At 39.0% G+C, this 20748-nt stretch overlaps 2 protein-coding genes across 4 annotated transcripts in view; one reads left to right on the top strand and one right to left on the bottom strand.

The window, feature by feature from the left end:
• ECM2 (extracellular matrix protein 2) overlaps window positions 1–7647 on the top strand; it is a 41880-nt gene extending 34233 nt beyond the window's left edge. For 2 of the 3 annotated variants that reach the window (XM_027550302.1, XM_027550304.1), the window contains exon 10: window positions 5416–7647. In XM_027550302.1, the coding sequence (XP_027406103.1) occupies window positions 5416–5584 (169 nt within the window). In that variant the 3' untranslated portion in view covers window positions 5585–7647. The remainder of the gene's footprint in view (window positions 1–5415) is intronic. The other variant, XM_027550303.1, reaches the window with a different exon arrangement.
• CENPP (centromere protein P) overlaps window positions 1–20748 on the bottom strand; it is a 238588-nt gene that overhangs the window by 76209 nt on the left and 141631 nt on the right. The gene's annotated exons all lie outside the window — the stretch shown is intronic.

Genomic DNA, 20748 nt, shown 5'->3' with positions numbered 1-20748 from the left:
TATGGTTCTTATTGTATTTCATCAGGAGGCATAAATTATCCCACTTCTGGTAGGATATAGGTGGCAATGGTATGATATCTCCATCATAACCATTCTCCTCCACCACTGAACCAATGGTTTTTTTTTTACTCATGATGACTCTTGCTTGCATCTGTTATTTCCTTAGGGGTAACAAAATGGTGAATTTCTATTTTTGTCATTCTTTCCACATTTGTTAAATGGAATTCCTCTGTAACCTGGAGAAGGGAATGGCAACCCACTCCAGTATTCTTGCTGGGAGAATCCCATGGACAAAGGAGCTTGATGGGCTACAATGCATGGGGTTGCAAAGAGTCAGACATGACTGAGCGACTAAGCACATTCCTCTGTAAATAATATTTTCTTATCAGCAAGGGCAAGTTCCTTACTCTGAAAGGTAAGATAAATGCTCTGTTCTTTCCTTTAAATTGCCCATCATGGTAAGAAGTTGGTTACAAATTTGTAACTATGTGAGGTGATGCAAATTAACTTATGGTGGTCATCATTTCAACCATACACACACACACACACACACACACACACACATCTAATCATTATGTTGTATACTTGAAACTAATACAATGTTATGCCAATCTTTATAAAATTGTAAAAAATTATGCATATGCATTAACCACAGACGAAAAAGACTATAAAAGATTTAAAAATTTTAATAGTGGCTGTCTCAAGAAAAAAAAAGAAGTTGGTGCCTAAATATTTTTGCTTTATTACTTTGTTTCTGGCCTTCTCTCTTTCTCTGGAGACTCAATATGAACTTATGGCTTTATATATTAAGAATGTTTCCATCAGTTGCAATAACTGTCTCATCTTCAGCTGATGGAGCCCTTCGAGCTGGCTCCTGAGTCCTTGGACAGGCCTCCAGAGATCTTGGATGGCTCACTTTTACATTCCCCACTATAGGCCAATGCCAGCCTTCTTCCAAAGAGCCCTAGCTCCTTTCACTGGGGAATAGTGTTCAGAGGCCCCAGTCTGGGCACCAGGCATCTTTCTTTCAAATGTATTTTTAGTCTCAAGGCCTTTCAGTGGACTGCCAGAAATATGCATTTTTGTTAAACACACACACACACACAAGAACAAAAACAGTTCATAGTGATATTCCCAAATCAAATTTACCATTATAGGCTGATATATATGGTGGAGGCCAATACAATATTGTAAAGCAATTATCCTCCAATTGAACAAAAAAAGCAAAAGAAAAAAACATTTACCATTATAGAGAAATCCTTCTGATGTAGACTTATCTTAAATTGAAATTCTACATTGCCAACAATATAAACATATTTTGTAAGGTAATAAATGTATACCATTATTACAACTAACGGCAAAAGTATTTAATTAAGTTTATTATGTTTTTGGTAGTTCTATTTGTCCTTTGAATATGTTCCAAGGAGGATGTATAGCTTAAGCACAGTAGTTTTCTCTGTAACAGTATGTCAACAATTTAATATTCAGATAGGTCTTTAGTTTGCTTAGAATTCAGTCACTCGGTCGTGTCCAACTCTTTGTGACCCCATGGATTGCAGCACACCAGGCTTCCCTGTTCATGACCAACTCCTGGAGCTTGCTTAAACTGATGCCCATCAAGTCAGTGATGCCATCCAACCATCTCACCCTCTGTCGTCCCCTTCTCCTCCTGCCTTCAATCTTTCCCAGCATCAGGGTCTTTTCTAATGAGTCAGTTCTTCTCATCAGGTGGCCAAAGTACTGGAGCTTCAGCTTCAGCATCAGTCGTTCCAATGAATATTTCCTTTAAGACTTCCTTTAAGTCTGACTGGTTTCATTTCCTTTAAGACTGACTAGTTTGATCTCCTTGCAGTCCAAGGGACTCTCAAGAGTCTTCTCCAACACTACAGTTCAAAAGTTTTTTAGGAATTGCTACTTCCTACATAATATTTTTCTATGCCTGTCCCTTATACTGTATTCCATCCTTCTCCTTTGATCAAATTTTTAAATTAATTTCCTGTTGATGATTACAGTGTTATTTTTGAAACTGAAATTCTGAAAGAGATGAGAATATCAGACCACCTGATCTGCCTCTTGAGAAATTTGTATGCAGGTCAGGAAGCAACAGTTAGAACTGGACATGGAACAACAGACTGGTTCCAAATAGGAAAAGGAGTTCGTCAAGGCTGTATATTGTCACCCTGTTTATTTAACTTATATGCAGAGTACATCATGAGAAACGCTGGGTTGGAAGAAACACAAGCTGGAATCAAGATTGCCGGGAGAAATATCAATAACCTCAGATATGCAGATCACACCACCCTTGTGGCAGAAAGTGAAGAGGAACTCAAAAGCCTCTTGATGAAAGTGAAAGTGGAGAGCGCAAAAGTTGGCTTCAAGCTCAACATTCAGAAAACGAAGATCATGGCATCCGGTCCCATCATTTCATGGGAAATAGATGGGGAAACAGTGGAAACAGTGGCTGACTTTATTTTTCTGGGCTCCAAAATCACTGCAGATGGTGACTGCAGCCATGAAATTAAAAGACGCTTACTCCTTGGAAGGAAAGTTATGACCAACCTAGATAGCATATTCAAAAGCAGAGACATTACTTTGCCAACAAAGGTTCGTCTAGTCAAGGCTATGGTTTTTGCAGTGGTCATGTATAGATGTGAGAGTTGGACCGTGAAGAAGGCTAAGCACCGAAGAATTGATGCTTTTGTAACTGTGGTGTTGGAGAAGACTCTTGAGAGTCTCTTGGACTGCAAGGAGATCCAACCAGTCCATTCTGAAGGAGATCAGCCCTGGGATTTCTTTGGAAGGAATGATGCTAAAGCTGAAACTCCAGTACTTTGGCCACCTCATGCGAAAAGTTGACTCATTGGAAAAGACTCTGATGCTGGGAGGGATTGGGGGCAAGAGGACAAGGGGACGACAGAGGATGAGATGGCTGGATGGCATCACTGACTCGATGGCCGTGAGTCTGAGTGAACTCCGGGAGCTGGTGATGGACAGGGAGGCCTAGCGTGCTGCGATTCATGGGGTCGCAAAGAGTCGGACACGACTGAGCAACTGATCTGATCTGAAACATACACATTTATATTCCATACCCCCTCAGAATTATTATACAAATTATCTCACAGAAGTATTATTCATCTGTGAATAAGAAGAATAAGTATAATTCTTTTCTCTCTTTTTTCTAGTCTTTACTTTTAAAAATTATCAGTATATCCTGAATATCACTCCAAATCAGTATGTAGAAAACTTCCTCTTTCTTTTTAACAACTGAATAGTACTATTATGTAGGGACTTTATTCAACCAGCTTCTTACTAATAGACATTTGATTGTTTCCACTTCTTTATACTATAAATAATGCCACAACGTGTTCAGTTTAGTTCAGTTTAGTCACTCAGTCGTGTCCGACTCTTTGTGACCCTACGAATCGCAGAATGTCAGGCTTCCCTGTCCAACACCATCTCCCGGAGCCCACCCAAACTCATGTCCATTGAGTTGGTGATGCCATCCAACCATCTCATGCTCTGTCGTCCCCTTCTCCTCCTGCCCTCAATCTTTCCCAGCATCAGGGTCTTTTCAAATGAGTCAGCTCTTCATATCAGCTGGCCAAAGTATTGGAGTTTCAGCTTCAACATCAGACCCTCCAATGAACACCCAGGACTGATCTCCTTTAGGATGGACTGGTTGGATCTCCTTGCAGTCTAAGGAACTCTCAAGAGTCTCCTCCAACACCACAGTTCAAAAGCATCAATTCTTCGGCACTCTGCTTTCTTTATAGTTCAACTCTCACATCCATACATGACCACTGGAAAAACCATAGCCTTGACTAGATGGACCTTTGTTGGCAAAGTAATGTCTCTGCTTTTTAATATGCTGTCTACGTTGATCATAACTTTCCTTCCAAGGAATAAGCGTCTTTTAATTTCATTGCTGCAACCATCATCCGCAGTGATTTTGGAGCCCAGAAAAATAAAGTCAGCCACTGTTTCCACTGTTTACCAATCTATTTGCCATGAAGTGATGGGACAGGATGCCATGATCTTAGTTTTCTGAATGTTGAGCTTTAAGCCAACATTTTCACTCTCCTCTTTCACTTTCATCAAGAGGCCCTTTATTCTTCTTCACTTTCTGCCACAAGGGTGGTGTGATCTGCATATCTGAGGTTATTGATATTTCTCCCGGCAATCTTGATTCCAGCTTGTGTTTCTTCCAACCCAGCGTTTCTCATGATGTACTCTGCATAGAAGTTAAATAAGCAGGGTGACAATATACAGCCTTGAAGTACTCCTTTTCCTATTTGGAACCAGTCTGTTCTTCCTTGTCCAGTTCTAACTGTTGCTTTCTGACCTGCACATAGGTTTCTCAAGAGGCAGGTCAGGTGGTCTGGTATTTCCATCTCTTTCAGAATTTTCCAGTTTGTGGTGATCCACACAGTCAAAGGCTTTGGCATAGTCAATAAAGCAGAAATAGATGTTTTCTGGAACTCTCTTGTTTTTTCCATGATCCAGTGGATGTTGGCAGTTTGCTCTCTGGTTCCTCTGCCTTTTCTAAAACCAGTTTGAACATCTGGAATTTCACTCTTCACGTATTGCTGAAGCCTGGCTTGGAGAATTTTGAGCATTACTTTATTAGCGTGTGACATGAGTGCAACTGTGCGTATAAGTAACTCTGTTCAAATATAATTTTGTATTTTCCAATCTAACTTTGGGATAAATCCATAGAAATGGAATTGCTGATTGAAAGGAATAAAATGAATATGTAATTTTGTTATATACTGCCAGATTCCTTTCCATGGGCCTGAACAGTTTTGAATTCCCTTCAGTGATGCTTGATCCTATACAACTTTATCATCAGAACATGTGAATGAGCTTTGATTTGTTCTGTGGAGAGGTGGAAAAATCTGATAAGTTAGAGTTGGCATGCCAGTATCATTTCAATTTAATTTTTCTTATCATAAATGAAATTAAGCATCCTTTTATGTTCACATGTCATTTCATTTTCTCTTCTGTAAACTGGTCACCAGATATCTTTTTTTTTCTTTGATTTCCCTTGCCTCCTAGATTTTTAGGTCTTTGTATATTAGCCCTTTATTTAAGTTGCAAACACTTTCTCCCAGTTTGCAATTTGTCTTTTAACTTTGCATTAAAAAAAAAAAAAAAACTGTAGCCAATTTTTAAATCTTTCCTTCTAGTGCTTCTGGTTTTTGAGTCACACATAGGAAGATTTCTCCCTCCATCCCGGGGTATAACCATGCTTTATTCTATCACTTCTATGACTTCATTTTTTCATACGCAGATCTTGACATATATGGAATTTTTTCTGGTATATAAGACAAGGATCTAATTTTATTCTAACTCCTAAATTATGAAGATGGAATATTACTTCAATCCTTTATGACCTGCATGTCTATTTTTCCTCAGGAATATTCTTCCAGAACAAATTTGCAATGCTGAAGAAGATGATGATTCAAATCTACAACATCTTCATCTTGAAAACAACTACATTAAAACAAGAGAAATACCATCCTATGCATTTTCATGCATAAGATCATATTCAAGTATTGTTCTTAAACCACAAAATATCAAATAATTCCGAGTTTTTCTTTGTCATTTGTAAATCATACTCATATATTTGTTTTAGTAGCATTTTCCTCAATAAGAGATATAATGTCATATTAAAGTGTCATTATGCTAGTCAACCTGATTCACCAATGCACAGGACAACCAAACATATATCTACAAGGTTTAGTCTTTTAACAGTTTTAGTGAAACTTTCAGTTTCACACTCTAGAAAGAAGCCATCTTGTTGCAAACTTTTCTCACAAGAATAGGATGTTGTGTGCTGCTGAAGTAGACTGAGAAAAATCTGAAACTAAATATGACCTTTACAACAGACCACAGAATTTCTATTAGCTAAGAACTCTCTAAGTCTTTTAAAAAAGTATATATGCTATGGTTCAAGCCCAAGAAGTGGATAGCTGGAAAAAATAATAGGTAGAATTTATGAACTAATGTTCTGTTTATTATTCTGTTAAAGCAAAACTTTATTAATTTTCTATAAGTAATTAAGAGCCTATAATACAATTATTGATATAAATAAACTTAATCATTGGCTTAGCTTTAGTTCCTTCTATTAATTACATGAATAGAATTAAAATATAATTACTATAAAGTTAATTTCCTGATCTTGAGAACTATACTATGGCTAAATATGTGCTTATTAACATTAGGGAAAGCTGGGAGAAGGGTATATGTGAATTCTGTATGATTTTTTAATTTCTCTGTAAGTCTAAAAAGTTTAACAGTATTTTAAGATCACCCACCTCATGCGAAGAGTTGACTCATTGGAAAAGACTCTGATGCTGGGAGGGATTGGGGGCAGGAGGAGAAGGGGACGACAGAGGATGAGATGGCTGGATGGCATCACTGACTCAATGGATGTGAGTCTCAGTGAACTCCGGGAGTTGGTGATGGACAGGGAGGCCTGGCGTGCTGCGATTCATGGGGTCGCAAAGAGTCGGACAGGACTGAGCGACTGATCTGATCTGATCTGAAGATCACCCTCAGGATTATTTGCTCAAGATCAAAAGATTTATGGAAAGCAGTGGAGTTTGCCTAAAATATAAGTTGACTACCCTTGACTAAACCTTGTAAATATAAACCTAATGCATACATTTAAAAAACTTTTACTCCTCTGGTCATTGTTAACATCTCTTGTCTTTGTCCTAATTTGCTCAAATGTATCTTTTTACTCAATACAACATAAAGCTATTAGTATTCATTATGTAGTAGATCCTAACAAAATCATATCATGTATTAAAATTTTCATTATATAATGACATCTTATCTTTATTTAAAAGACACATATAGAAACCATGTTGATTTTTCTTGTTACTCTCAGTTTTGTACCTTGGAAAAACACCAGATTAGGTGTTTTTAATTAATTAAAACACTAGATTAATTTCTAGTCTTGGCCCCATTGGGCAGATTACTCTAATTTTTCAAACTTTAGTTATTTAATCTTTTAATAGTTCTCCCACAGTTCTCAGAGCCTTTCAGCCCCACTTCACAGGGCTGTTATGAGAACCAGAGAAGAATAAAAAGTATCTGAGAAGTGTGATATGCATAGTGAGTACACTTAATATTGCCAACCTTTCATATAAAATTGACAGTAAACAGCATATTCAGTCAAAGTTAATTATTACCCGGGCAGCTTTCAAGATGTAGAAGTTTGATTTATCCCATTTAAGATAATGTTATTTCTAAGCTCTCTTTCTTAACATATAGGCTTTTGAGATCACAAAATGAACAAGAATAATAATATGATACAAAATGTTAGAATCAAGCATCAAAGGCTTAAACCAGGTGGCTAAGAAGAGAAATAAAATCTTATGGAACAAAAAGTTCAGATTTATAACCAGTTTGGGTATGTAGAAGCATTACTAATTTAAATTGGCCAAGTTGAATGAAAGAGACAAATAATAAGATACAGGTATCTGTTTATCTTAACAAGAACCCTTGTGCTGTTTGAATATAAATGCATCAATGTAAATGATTCAAAGAAACTTAAAAAAGTAAAAAATTACTGTTAGAGGGGACTCAAACCAAATAAAGTGAGTCAAAAGAATTAGCATCCTAGACAATAGAGATGAATACTGAAGCATTCTTGCATTAATTTGTCATTATGATTTTAATCAGCTGTGTCCCAGATGCTGTTTTAGAGAGAAAGGGATCAAGAGATCAGATGAGGTCTCTGCTCTCTGGGAATGTGTGGTGTTTTAGAGGCAATAAGCAGGAAATCAAACAGACAATCAAATCAACAAGTCAAGTATGATGAAATCAGCACAACAGGGTGGTGATGTAATAAAGTATGTTGGGGTCCCAAAGCCCCTGTGCCTAGGCCTAGGGGTATTCCCAGATTGTGGGTCTCTAGAGTGTGCAAGTAACAAAAGTTGCAATAAGACATTGCAACCCCCAGGAGGCTTGGAGTAACACTAGACCCAGGCATGCACTGAGACTCTACTGTGCACTGAGAATTGGGAGAAGAATCTCTAGAAAGGTGAAAAATCAGAATGACTGATGGAAGCTTTGTTCTTAAGTTGGAAGATGCTTTTATATCTACTGATTATATAATTTAAAATATAAAATATATCTAGCACTGAAGTTGCTTGCTTTGAAACTTCATAATGCTCTGGATAGAAGCTTTAATTTCATTTTAGAAAAGTGATAAATGTCCATATAGCAAACACTGTTCATGATATATAATGTTTATATAATGTGTAACAAAGAGGTGTCCTGTTTGGCTTCAGAAGTATACTGTAATTACTAACACAGATGTACACTAAGGAAATCCTGGCCCAGTCATGGTCTGAAAATATTTAATAGTGTGTCATCTTTGCACATATGTACAGGAAATACTAACTATATTTTCAATTTTGAGATTTGGCTTTGTAGATTAAGGTATTTTGTAAAAAGCATTAAAGATATGATGTGGTTAAAGAAACTTATAGCCTAGAATTATAAGGAAGTAATTATACCAAGAATCAGGACATCTGGGTACCCATCTTGGTCTCCAGTAATTATGCAGTCATTTTACTTTTCTGAGATCACTTGATTCAATTACAAAATAGCATTCTTGGAACACATCAATGGTTTTCAAGCATGGCTCATCAGGAGTTCATGGTGCCCTGGGGAGGAAGCGTCCTTTAGAGAGGAAGTACACAGAGTCTGTGTACTCCCTTCAGACAAAACAGCTCTGCTACCATCAGAAAGGGTTAGCTGACACTGTTCCTGTCTGCCTCCCCAGCTCCCCTTATTTCTTGAAACCAATAGACAAGGTACTATATAAATCACACATCAACTTCTAAAAGTCATAAAGAACATTCAGCCAAAGTCCCTGGTCCTTATCCTCTCCTCAGCTCCTCCTATACTTTCAGAGAACTTCACTGGAGAGCTTTGGCCTGAAGAAACATTTCTCAGTTACAAGGATTACAGCTGCCTGAACAGAGCCAACCTCTGGATATGCCGGGACAAGGAAGCTTAGTAGCTGTGTCTGTTCCTTTGGACCTCCAGTGTCATAGTGGGGATCAGCCCTGAGCACCTCTGCCACAACCAAAGACTGCTGACCTCTGACCTAAAACACCCTGAAAGGCAGTTAGCGTGAGTGCATGTTCTATAGGATAGGGACAACATGGCAATGCTGCCACACACAGAGATTGGGATCACATCTTTGTCTCTGCCAGACTGTGTGACTCCCTGTGGAGCAGGCAGGTTAGAATGCCCACAGCACCCTAAGGGTGGATGTGCGGCATTTGGGAACAACAGGGAATATGTGACTGAGCCTGGACTTAACATGCATCTGCTGAATGCAGTCCCGAAAGTGGAAAGTCTGGACACCTGAGAGTGGGTAGGCGCACCCATAAATCTGGCGGGTGCTGCCAACAAGATTGAGAAGATACAACACTGTCTCCTTGGGCTTTTATTGTCAAGTGACTCTACATACATCCCTCAGGAGTTGGCCTTGAGAGGTTAAAGTTAACTATTCCTAGGGATGACTTCTTCTATTAACATGGAAAACACCACCCACAACATGAGTTGAAATGTGCCTCTATCCCACATTGACACCACTAAGAGCAGAAAGGATGATCACCTCATTCACACAGAAGAATGTGATTATTCCAATAACTGTTCAAACTGTGTAGTCAAAACCTTGAAGTTCACTGGAAAGTGTTAATAAACTATAATACTTGTTTCAAGATATTTTTAGATTTGGTATGTGGAAATTTAGCCACAGATGATGGGTATATAGCTAAATTAGGATAAAATCCCAAATTTTTACTGGTGCCACAGTGTGCTACAGGCAAAAATGGTTTCCCTGAGTTGACAAATTTAGATCAGGAGTAACAAAGAAGTCTGTGGTATATATGGTATAGGAAATAACTACCACTGAGTTTGGGGGAGAAAAGATCCCTAGGCTTAAACTGGGGCTTGAAATTTGAATCAGTTGAGGGGGAAGGAATAACTGACTGAAACAAAGAGGCATGAGCCAAGCATAGTTGAGGTTCACCAGGGGAGGCAAGACCATACAGGAAATAAGAGGCTTGGGGTGGCCTGGAAGGCCCATAAGAGGAGACCATACTTACTGCAATAAGAAATATAGGACACCACCAAAAACCTCTGAAGAGAGGTGCATGGAAGTAATGAAGGGAAAAGAGCCACCACTCTGATAATCTAGAAACAGAATAAGAGGGACCCACTCAGTATAGGCGACAGGAGGAACAAGCAAAAACAGGGATAGGTACAACAGAGACTTTGAAAGAAGAAAAAAACCCCTACATTCTCATTGCTGTAGATTAAGTCTGAAGGCAAGCTTGCCATATTTGCCATTTTCTGAGGGGCTCGATCTCAGAAGGACACTATGAACCATCAAAAACTGAGAATATGCATGCATGCATGGTAAGTTGCTTCAGTTGTGTCCAACTCTTTGTGACCCTACGGACTGTAGCCGCCTGGCTCCTCTGTCCATGGGATTCTCCAGACAAGAATATTGGAATGTCTTGCCTTGCACTCCTCCAGGGGATCTTCCTGACCCAGGGATTGAACCTGTGTCTCCTGCATCATAAGCAGATTCTTCACCACTGAGCCACCGGGAAGTCCAATAGAGAATATATTAAGAATAAAATGAACTGATAGAAGGGAGGGGACATGTGCATACCTATGGCTGATTATGTTGATGTATGGCAGAAACCAATTCAAAATCATAAAGCAATTATCCTCCAAATAAAAATAAATAAATTTTAAAAAATGAACTGATTGATTGTAAAAAGGAAGAGAAGAAAAGAAAAAACAAAAGGGAAGTAGTGATCTACCATGCAAGGGATACAAAGAAAAAAAGAAAAGGGATAGTGATCTACCAGGCAAGAGATACAAAGAAGAGAAAAGCAGATAAAAAGGAGAACTGCTCTGAGTCTCAGTGATGCTGCTGAGAAACTCAGAGAAAGAGACAGTTTGGCTGAGAATATGCTGAAGTTTGGAGGTGTCATCATGGAATTTAGGCAGGAGGATGGGAATGCACTCAGCTGGAGGGGAATCCAAAGGAAAGGTTACAATGAGGGGTGGATGAAGAGAAGGGCAGGAGCAGAACCCTAATGGGTACCGACTTTCAATTTCAAGGGGAATAAGTTTACTATATGGCTGCATCTGACTTGAGCCATATGATCTGACCTCAAGGAGCTTCCAAGGCATAAGGCAAGCTGTGCCTAGAAGCCCAGCTCTTCAGCAAGTGCCTCCTCCCTTCGGTACTTGGCATCTGTTCCGCCAACCTCCTGACAGACAGGTCTGGTTTTATGAGTTAGGTCTGCATTGATTATTTATTTGCATTGTATGATGTTGTACAGTAGATTGGTAGACGGTATACCATGTTTTCCTAAAAGACTGTAAAACTTAAAATAAGAGACAATTCATTTCTTGAATCCCTATATTCTGTGTATAGAGTAGGTACTAATATAATTGTTGATCCCTCAGTCTAAACGATCAGCTCATGATGAGTTGTCCAAAGTTGACATAAATATTATCCCTAAACAAAGAGAAATGTGCAAAATTTAAGGATTTTTAAAGGAAAAGTGATAAAGATTTATATATGGTCATATAATTAGTAAGGAATAACTTCTCTTATTAATATTTTCTGACATAGACATTAGAAGGCAGAGTATATTTTATAAAAAAATAAGTCATGCTTTGACAACTGATTGTTTTCCATAACAGCAACACAGACAATGTTTTCCAAAGCCATCATTTAAACAACATGAATTACTAGGTTCATAGATGCTGACATAAAAGAATAAAATACTCAAGTTCTGCTGTTTAAGTGAAACCTCAAAGGACTGGGTAAACCCTCTATGATATCTATTTCACCTCTTTCCCTTATTTAGAAAACAGAAAGTGTCCTCATAGGAGAAGTATTTATAAATTGGTAATGACTGAATTATTCATTTGTCCATAGTTGAATATGAATTCAACTTAAAATTCAAAAACATTAAAAGCATTTTGGGGTTGCAAAGAGTTGCACATGACTGAGCAAGTAACACACACACATATGTATGAAAATAGATGTTTCTGGCCAACTCTAACCTATACCAGATGATTCCAGGGGGCTTTAAACCCTAGAAGTCTATGAAAAATGAAGTTCATCTCTTGCAATGAAAAAACAAGAATGAGTATCTTGGGTCTGAAACTGGAATCCTTTTTAGCTGTGGACATGATCAAGTTACTTAGACTCTGATTTCCAGTTTCCTTGCCCATGAAATTGAGGAGAATATCTGCCTACCAAGGCGTCTGTGAAGGTTAAATAAGGTGATGTCCACAACAGTACTGAGCACAGGGTGGACGTCAGATGACTATCCATTCCCTCAAGGATAGGTGCTGGGAAACCAGAAGGTAGGAAAGTTCAGTGACTTATTCAAGGCTGCCAAGTCTCATAATATGGTAGATATTAATAATTTAAGGAAATGATTCCTTAGATTGTGATATATACTGGAAAAAGGAATGGGCCTACTACAGTAGAGCAGGGTCAGACACTGCTCTCTGTAGAGGGCTGGGCTCACGTGGGACGCTGCAGCCGCATCAGGAGCTCTCTTGAGCTTGGTGGCCTTTGTGCTGTGTCACTGCATGCTCACATCCATTGCACAGAATAGAATGAAACCAGCTTAGAACGTGTTATAAATGCAGTGTGAAACCAGAACTCAAAGAAGCTAAACCATTTATTGTCATAGATATGGGAGTAGATTAGAAGCAGATTTTTAAAAATCCTGATTATAGGAAAGAAAAGTAATTTTGACTTATAGGTGTGATTCACTATAATAACATAAAACCAAAAAAAAAAAAGAGAGAGAGAAACTGTATTTAAAATAGCCAAATGAGAAGACTACCTGATCAATAAACCTGTCCTGCAGATGGGTTTCTACCATAGAGATAATCTGCAAGTGGGTCTACAGGGATATAGTAAGAGTCTGCATGTAAGCCTTGGCCAGGTGCGGCATGCTCTGGGCAGATGGTTCTGGGGTGTTTAAGTATTTACTATTCTTGTGAACATCAGCTCTGATTAAACCTACTGCAACAGACCCAGAAGCATTGGTGAAAGACTTTTAGAGGAACTACAATCTATGTAAATAGTGTAGTTATGTGTTAGTGTACATTTCATCCTATAATGTCTTAAACAACACTTTGGCATATTATAACATATTACTTACATGCCTTTGCTTCAACATGCTGAACAGGAAGAGTTGAAACTATAAGTCACATTGAAATTTGGTCTGTCACACACTGTTATTGGCAAAGAGGTGAATATTTCTAATTAGATCAATAGAGCTTAGTGATTACACAACTAAAGAATAAATGGCATGATTATTTCTTCTTTGACATTATGTTTCCTTTTCTACAAGAAAACGGATTAAAAAAACTTACAGTCTAGCGTATTTTTCCCTTTGCACAAAATGTGAAGAATGTGAATCCACACAAGGGAAAGTAGACTGTATTAAAAATAACATGTGATTGCACTAAACACATATTAGTTTGGAAAAGAAAAGGAATACATCATGTTACTAGAATGTCATGGTGTGTTCCTAAGTAACAGAATCTTGTGGTCAAATAAACTTACATTAAACTAACAGCTTAATGTAAGATACAAGAAAATCTTTTTATAAATTGGAAACTGCTGAAAGTTCATTTGCTTTACGTAAGTTGATAATTACATTCACAATTACCAAATTTATATATGAACTGTCTGAAATATTAATAGTGTGTGATACTCAGAATAAACAATGCATTGAAAACTGTAAATCTATTCTAGGTCAGTAGTTCTAAACTATTTGAAGAATGGACCTACCCTTTGAAGATATGATTGAAGCTCTGATGGCTCTTCAATGCAGAAAAATATACAAACACTTCGCATGTATCAACAGACTCACAAAACTCACCCTACATGTAGAATAAGACCTTAATCAACTTAAATTTTTCATGTAAATATTTTATTCCAGTTAAGGATAAATCAGAGTTAAACTTAATTTAAGGCAACTTATTTACCACAACTTATTCCCTTATTTCCCACAAATATTTAGCATTTATTCCCCATTTCGCAATATTTTTAATGGTCATAGAAAAGTTGAAAGAATACAATGAACATCTATATATTTTCAGCTATATTCACCAATGAATATTTTGTCATCTTCATTCTATCTTTGTCACTCTTTCCACATTCATGTCTATACATATATATGTATTTGTGGGGTACAGGGGCTGGACCATTTGAATGTAAGTTGTAGATATAACATGTTGCCCCAGTGCTTCAATACGAATCTGCTAAGAACAAGGACATTTTCTTATATAACCATGAAACAATGATCACATTCTCTCACATTGTCAAACCCCAGAAATTTAATATTGATTCAGGATCAACATCCTGTCCATATTCAGAGTTCCCCAACTGTCCCAACAATGTCCAAATCGCTGTGTGTGGTGCAGATCTAATGGCTCAAGATCCAATCAGAGTTTGCTTGCCTTAGTCTCTGGCAATCTAGAGCAGCAGCTGTCACTCTACGTTTTTCACTCCTTCACTTTATGAAGGGATTCTAAGCCAGCTGCCATGTAGAATGTCCCCTAATATACATTTGTCTCATTGTTTAGATTTAGGCAGAATACTTTTGGCAAGAATCCCACATAGTTGATATCATGTACTTCCTTTTGTATCACATCAGGAAGCACAAAATGTTGGGCTGGCCTGTAATTGGTGATGCTGAGACATTTGGTTAAGGTGGTATCTTCATCTCCTTGTAATTAAGAAATATCCTACAAAGTAAGACTTTAGGTCTGTGTGAATATCATGCCATCCAATAACTTTTCATTTAGTGGCTTTTAGCTCCTATTGAAGTTCTTTGCCGAAATCAGTGACTACATTATAAGTTTCACAGTGGTGATTTTCTAATTCTATGGTTCCTCTGTACTCATTAGTTGGCATTCCTCTACAGAAGAAGCTGTGACCCTTTTGACCCTCTTTCCTTGTTACAATAAAAAGGACTTTGCATTTGATGTGTTATAATCCACTGCCACCCTTATTCTATGAGGTTCGCAAAGAGTCAGACATGACTGAGCGACTGAACTGAATTGAACTGAACTCAAACTATGCCTTTACCCAAGCTTCTATGTACTGTTCACAAGTCCGCAGTAATCTCTGTGTGCTTTTGTGCCTGCTGGTATGATGTTTCAGGCATACCTTACAAATTCCCTGGTCCTGATCTGTTACTTGACATTTTTCTCAGGAGCCTTGCTCGTCCTAATGAAAAGTGGACCTTAGCAACACAGATTTGGAAGTTAGATGCACTCACTGTTTTCCAGTCTTCTCAGAGGAAAGTGGTAGAAAATTTATTTAAAAGAAAACCATTACTTATACTCATTCCTGAAAGCAAACTGACCTATGAAGCATTATCTGAAAATATTTGATACCCACATTTTTATAAATCCAACTCAATTCATTTAAAATGACTATTTATGGCATTAATTCATTTTTAGAGGAAAACATTAAACAGGATGATGGCAGTAGCTCAACTTGCAGGAAGTAGAAGTGAGTCCTTATAGCACTGGGTATAGAAGAATGGTAGGTGAGACCCAGGGACCGGAAACCAATCTGAAGAAGACCATCACCGAGAGCTCACCCATTTGCTGGAATGACACAGAAATTCAGTGCAGTCTTTTCCAAATTGAACTTTTAAAATATGGTAAATCTGGCCTTTGATGTAAGTTTCCTGTTTTTTAAAAATAATACATGCTCTAAACAAACCACAGCTGTGGGCTCAAAACTGCCCATGGGTCATGACCTACTGTATAAAGTCAATTCATTATAAACCACAGAGCCTAATTCACCATGAGAGATGCTTGAACATTCAAAACAGCCCATGAAGTCATATCAAACCCAAGAATTCACTTCTTTCAGAAGTCTTTGGGAATACCTACTATATACAGAAATGGAATGGACGTAACAGAAGCAGAAGATATTAAGAAGAGGTGGCAAGAATACACAGAAGAACTATACAAAAGAGATCTTCACGACCCAGATAACCACCACGGTGTGATCATCCAGCTAGAGCCAGACATCCTGGAATGTGAAGTCAAGTGGGCCTTAGGAAGCATCACTATGAACAAAGCTAGTGGAGGTGATGGAATTCCAGTTGAGCTATTTCAAATCCTGAAAGATGATGCTGTGAAAGTGCTGCACTCAAAATGCCAGCAAATTTGGAAAAGTCAGCAGTGGCCACAGGACTGGAAAAGGTCAGTTTTCATTCCAATTCCTAAGAAAGGAAGTGCCAAAGAATGTTCAAACTACCACACAATTGCACTGATCTCACACGCTAGTAAAGTAATGCTCAAAACTCTCCAAGCCAGACTTCAACAGTATGTGAACTATGAACTTCCAGATGTTCAAGCTGGATTTGGAAAAGACAGAGGAACCAGATCAAATTGCCAACATCCGCTGGATCATTGAAAAAACAAGAGAACTCCAGAAAAACATCTATTTCTGCTTTATTGACTAAGCCAAAGCCTTTGACTGTGTAGACCACAACAAACTGTGGAAAATCCTGAAAGAGATGGGAATACCAGACCACCTGACCTGCCTCCTGAGAAATCTGTATGCAGGTCAAGAAGCAACAGTTAGAATAGGACATGAACAACAGACTGGTTCCAAACTGGGAAAGGGGTACGTCATGGCTGTATATTGTCACCCTGCTTATTTCACTTATATGCAGAGTTCATCATGAGAAATGCCAGGCTGGATGAAACATAAGCTGGAATCAAGATTGCCAGGAGAAATATCAATAACCTCAGCTACACCACCCTTATGGCAGAAAGCAAAGAAGAACTAAAGAGCCTCTTGATGAAAGTGAAAGAGGAGAATGAAAAAGCTGGCTTAAAACTCAACATTCAGAAAACTAAGATCAGGGCATCCGGTCCCATCACTTCATGGCAAACAGATATGGAAACAGTGAGAGACTTTAGTTTTTTGGGTTCCCAAATGACTGTAGATGGTGACTGCAGCCATGAAATTAAAAGATGCTTGCTTCTTGGAAGGAAAGCTATGACCAATCTATACAGCATACTAAAAAGCAGAGATATTACTTTGCCAACAAAGGTCCATCTAGACAAAGCTATGGTTTTTCCAGTAGTCATGTATGGATGTGAGAGCTGGACCATAAAAAAGGTGGAGCACCGAAGAACTGATGCTTTTGAAATGTGGTGTTGGAGAAGACTCTTGAGAGTCACTTGGACTGAAAGGAGATCCAACCAGTCCAAGGAAATCAGTCCTGAATACTCATTGGAAGGATCGATCCTGAGGTTGAAACTCCAATATTTTGGCCCCCTGATGAGAAGAACTGACTCACTGGAGAAGACCCTGTTGCTGGGAAAGATTGAAGGCAGGAGGAGAAGGGGAGGACAGAGGATGAGATGGTTTGATGGCATCACCGACACAATGGACATGAGCTTGAGAAAGCTCCGGGAGTTGGTGATGGACAGGGCAGCCTGGCATGCTGTAGTCCATGGGGTCGAAAAGAGTTTGACACAACTGAGCGACTGAACTGAATAGAGCTATATACAAACTTGGTTATGCACAAATAAAATACATTATTTACATCTTAGTGTTTGATGGTCTAGAACATTCTTAAAGTAGGTATTTACAAGGCACATCCTCTCACATTCCTCAGGGCTTCCCTGACAATCCTCCACCCCATTTTGCCTTTTTTCACCGAGTTTAACACCATTCTTTAAATAAATGGATGACCAAAATCTTCCTTGTGATTACTACTATAAGAGACTGTTACACAATCCATTAAAATGTACTTAATGTAAAGGTCCGTCTAGTTAAGGCTATGGTTTTTCCAATAGTCATGTATGATGTAAGAGTTGGACTATAAAGGAAGCTGAGCACAGAATTGATGCTTTTGACCTATGGTGTTGGAGAAGATTCTTGAGAGTCCCTTGGACTGCAAGGAGATCCAACCAGTCCATCCTAAAGGAGATCAGTCTTGGGTGTTCATTGGAAGGACTGATGTTGAAGCTGAAACTCCAATATTTTGGCCACCTGATGCAAAGAGCTGACTCATTTGAAAAGATCCTGATGTTGGGTAAGACTGAAAGCAGGAGGAGACGGGGACAACAGAGGATGAGATGGCTGGATGGCATCACCGACTCGATGGACATGGGTTTGGGTAAACTCCGGGAGTTGGTGACGGACAGGGAGGCCTGGCGTGCTGCGGTTCATGGGGTTGCAAAGAGTCGGACATGACTGAACGACTGAACTGAACTGAACTGAACTAACATAAACAGAGGAGGAGACACAAGAGATCAGCTGACAAACATCATAAAACTCATTAATTCTAGTGATACTCAAGCTCAGGAAGGTGTCTCATGTGGCCACAATCAGCCCTACTCCTCACCCTTTGGAGTCTTAATTTTCATAAAATGATTTTTAAGGTCCTTTCCAGTACCCCAATCTGGAGAAGGGCATGCTACCCACTTCAATATTCTTGCCTGGAGAATCCCATGGACAGAGGAGTCTGGTGGGCTACAGTCCAAAGGGTCGCAAAGAGTCGGCACGACTGAAGCAACTGAATATACACATATACACACATGCAACCAATGCTTCTTTTCCTAAAATGTAAGTCAAGCGAGTAATGCTTTTCTAAGTTTGAAACTTATCTTGTTTACAAGATAATAATGTGCAGATTATTCACGATTCCTAAAGACTATAAATAGTAATGCTAATTCTCCAATATTTAGACCAAGACAAATTTAGATAAGGCAAAACCCAAACAGTAAAAAACAGACATGTAGAAAAGAAATAGGGTCCCTTCAGAGGACCCTCATAGGAACCAAGAATGGAAGAAATTCTCCTCACAATACTTTAGGGAAGAGGAAGTAAACTGATGTGTCTAGAATGACAATGTGCAAAGGTGTGGAGAAAAAACTCCAGTTTATATCCAAACGGTGTGTCTGTGCATGCTGGGCTGTCTGTGTAGTTGTGAGGTAAATCTTCCCACTGGCAGCTCCAAGACTATGGCGAGGGGTTGTGGGCCCTGGGCTGTACTGCTAGTCACAGTGTCAGCAGAATAGGGTGAATAAGCCAAAAAGACCACTCACTTTTTGGCATTATACTTCAAGGCCTATTTCTTTGCCTAAGCCTCTGACTAAAGATCACATCATGTTGGAGGAAGACAAGCTCAGGGCTCACAAGTGGGGAGAGGAGAGAGGCTACAACATATCTTTAGAAAAACAATCTCACATGACGTGCCTCCCAGTTCTCTAGATAAGGTGGCAGAGCCCAGCTTAGAAGGGTGGTGGTGGGGCAGACGCCATGACTAAGAGGAGAGGTGAGGTGAGGAAAGGGTGGAAGAGTAACACGGGAGAGGGGCCCTGTGTGCACAGAGGCAAAGGGAGAGGGTGGGAAGCACATGTTCCCTGGCAATGAGAGGCTGCCACTCGGCCCCAGTCAAGTGTCACCAGGCAATGTCATTATGTCTTTAAAAGAATGTACCTAATTAAAAAGATTTTATTGCTAAAAATGCTAACCGTCATCTGAGCCATCAGTAAAGTGTAGTAACAGCAAAGACCACTGACTGTAGGTCATCATAAGAAATATAATAACAACGGAAAAGTTTGCAGTATTGCAAAAATTACCAAAATGTGACAGAAACATGAAGTGAGCAAATGATATTGGAAACTATTGGCCAATAGTTTCGCTTGACACAGGGTTGCCTCAAACCTTCAGTTCGTGAAAAAACACAAAGAAAACACTAGATCTATGAAATGCAATGAAGTGAAGCACAAGAAGGTATGCTTATAATGAGAATAAGCAAACTATTGCTAACCACAATGACCCTGATGGATCTCTAAAACATAACACTGGATGAAGAAATCCAGGCTCAAAAGAGAATGCAATGTATGACCCATATACATGGAACGTTCAGGGAACTACAGTGTTGGAAGTCAAGCAGCGGCCTCCTCTGAAGACAGAGTGATTTGGAAGAGGGGTCTGGGAGTGCTGGAATTTCTTGATTAGGTGTTTGTGAAAACTAATTGAGCTGTACCAGTATGATGTTTATTTTTCTGGAATCTAAACTTTACCTCCAGTTAAAATTAAAAAAAACAAAACATTGTGAAGGACACAGATTTCTGCCCAAGGAGCTTCCCATTTATGGTCGCTGCTTTGATGGAACTCAGGTTAATAAAATCCAGTTCAACCTTTACAATGTCCCAATTCATCAAAATAACAGACAAATGTTTTGAACTAAATATAACTGAATAAATATGGACATGAGCATTATAACCAAACAGGAGGCCTGCCAAACCTCAGGTGCTGTACCGAGGACAGGCCTAAAATTCTGCAGAGGGAGGTCCAGCATATGGAACTCTTTGATGTGAGGGCCACAGAAGGATATTTTATTTAACTGATGGCTGGCTGCCCTGTACAATGGAGGCACGGTACTCTTGCTATGGCTTGCTTCAACATGTGCCATTTCTCTGAGAATTGGGAACAAACAACAGTCAGATTTTCTTTGTGGGAGGAGAGAAGAAATTCTGCTAACTAGTATAAACACACTTTGCAAACAGGCTGGCCCCCAAATCTGCACATCATGAAGATGCTGGTTTGGTGTTACCTAGTACTGGTGAGTCTTTCTCACCAGACTTAGAAAAACGTCCTCTTGAAGAACG

This window comes from Bos indicus x Bos taurus, chromosome 8 (assembly GCF_003369695.1).
Source record: "Bos indicus x Bos taurus breed Angus x Brahman F1 hybrid chromosome 8, Bos_hybrid_MaternalHap_v2.0, whole genome shotgun sequence".
Taxonomy (NCBI): Eukaryota; Metazoa; Chordata; class Mammalia; order Artiodactyla; family Bovidae; genus Bos; species Bos indicus x Bos taurus.
The sequence above is the reverse complement of the archived record's forward strand: the minus strand, read 5'-3'. Positions and strand labels throughout refer to the sequence as shown.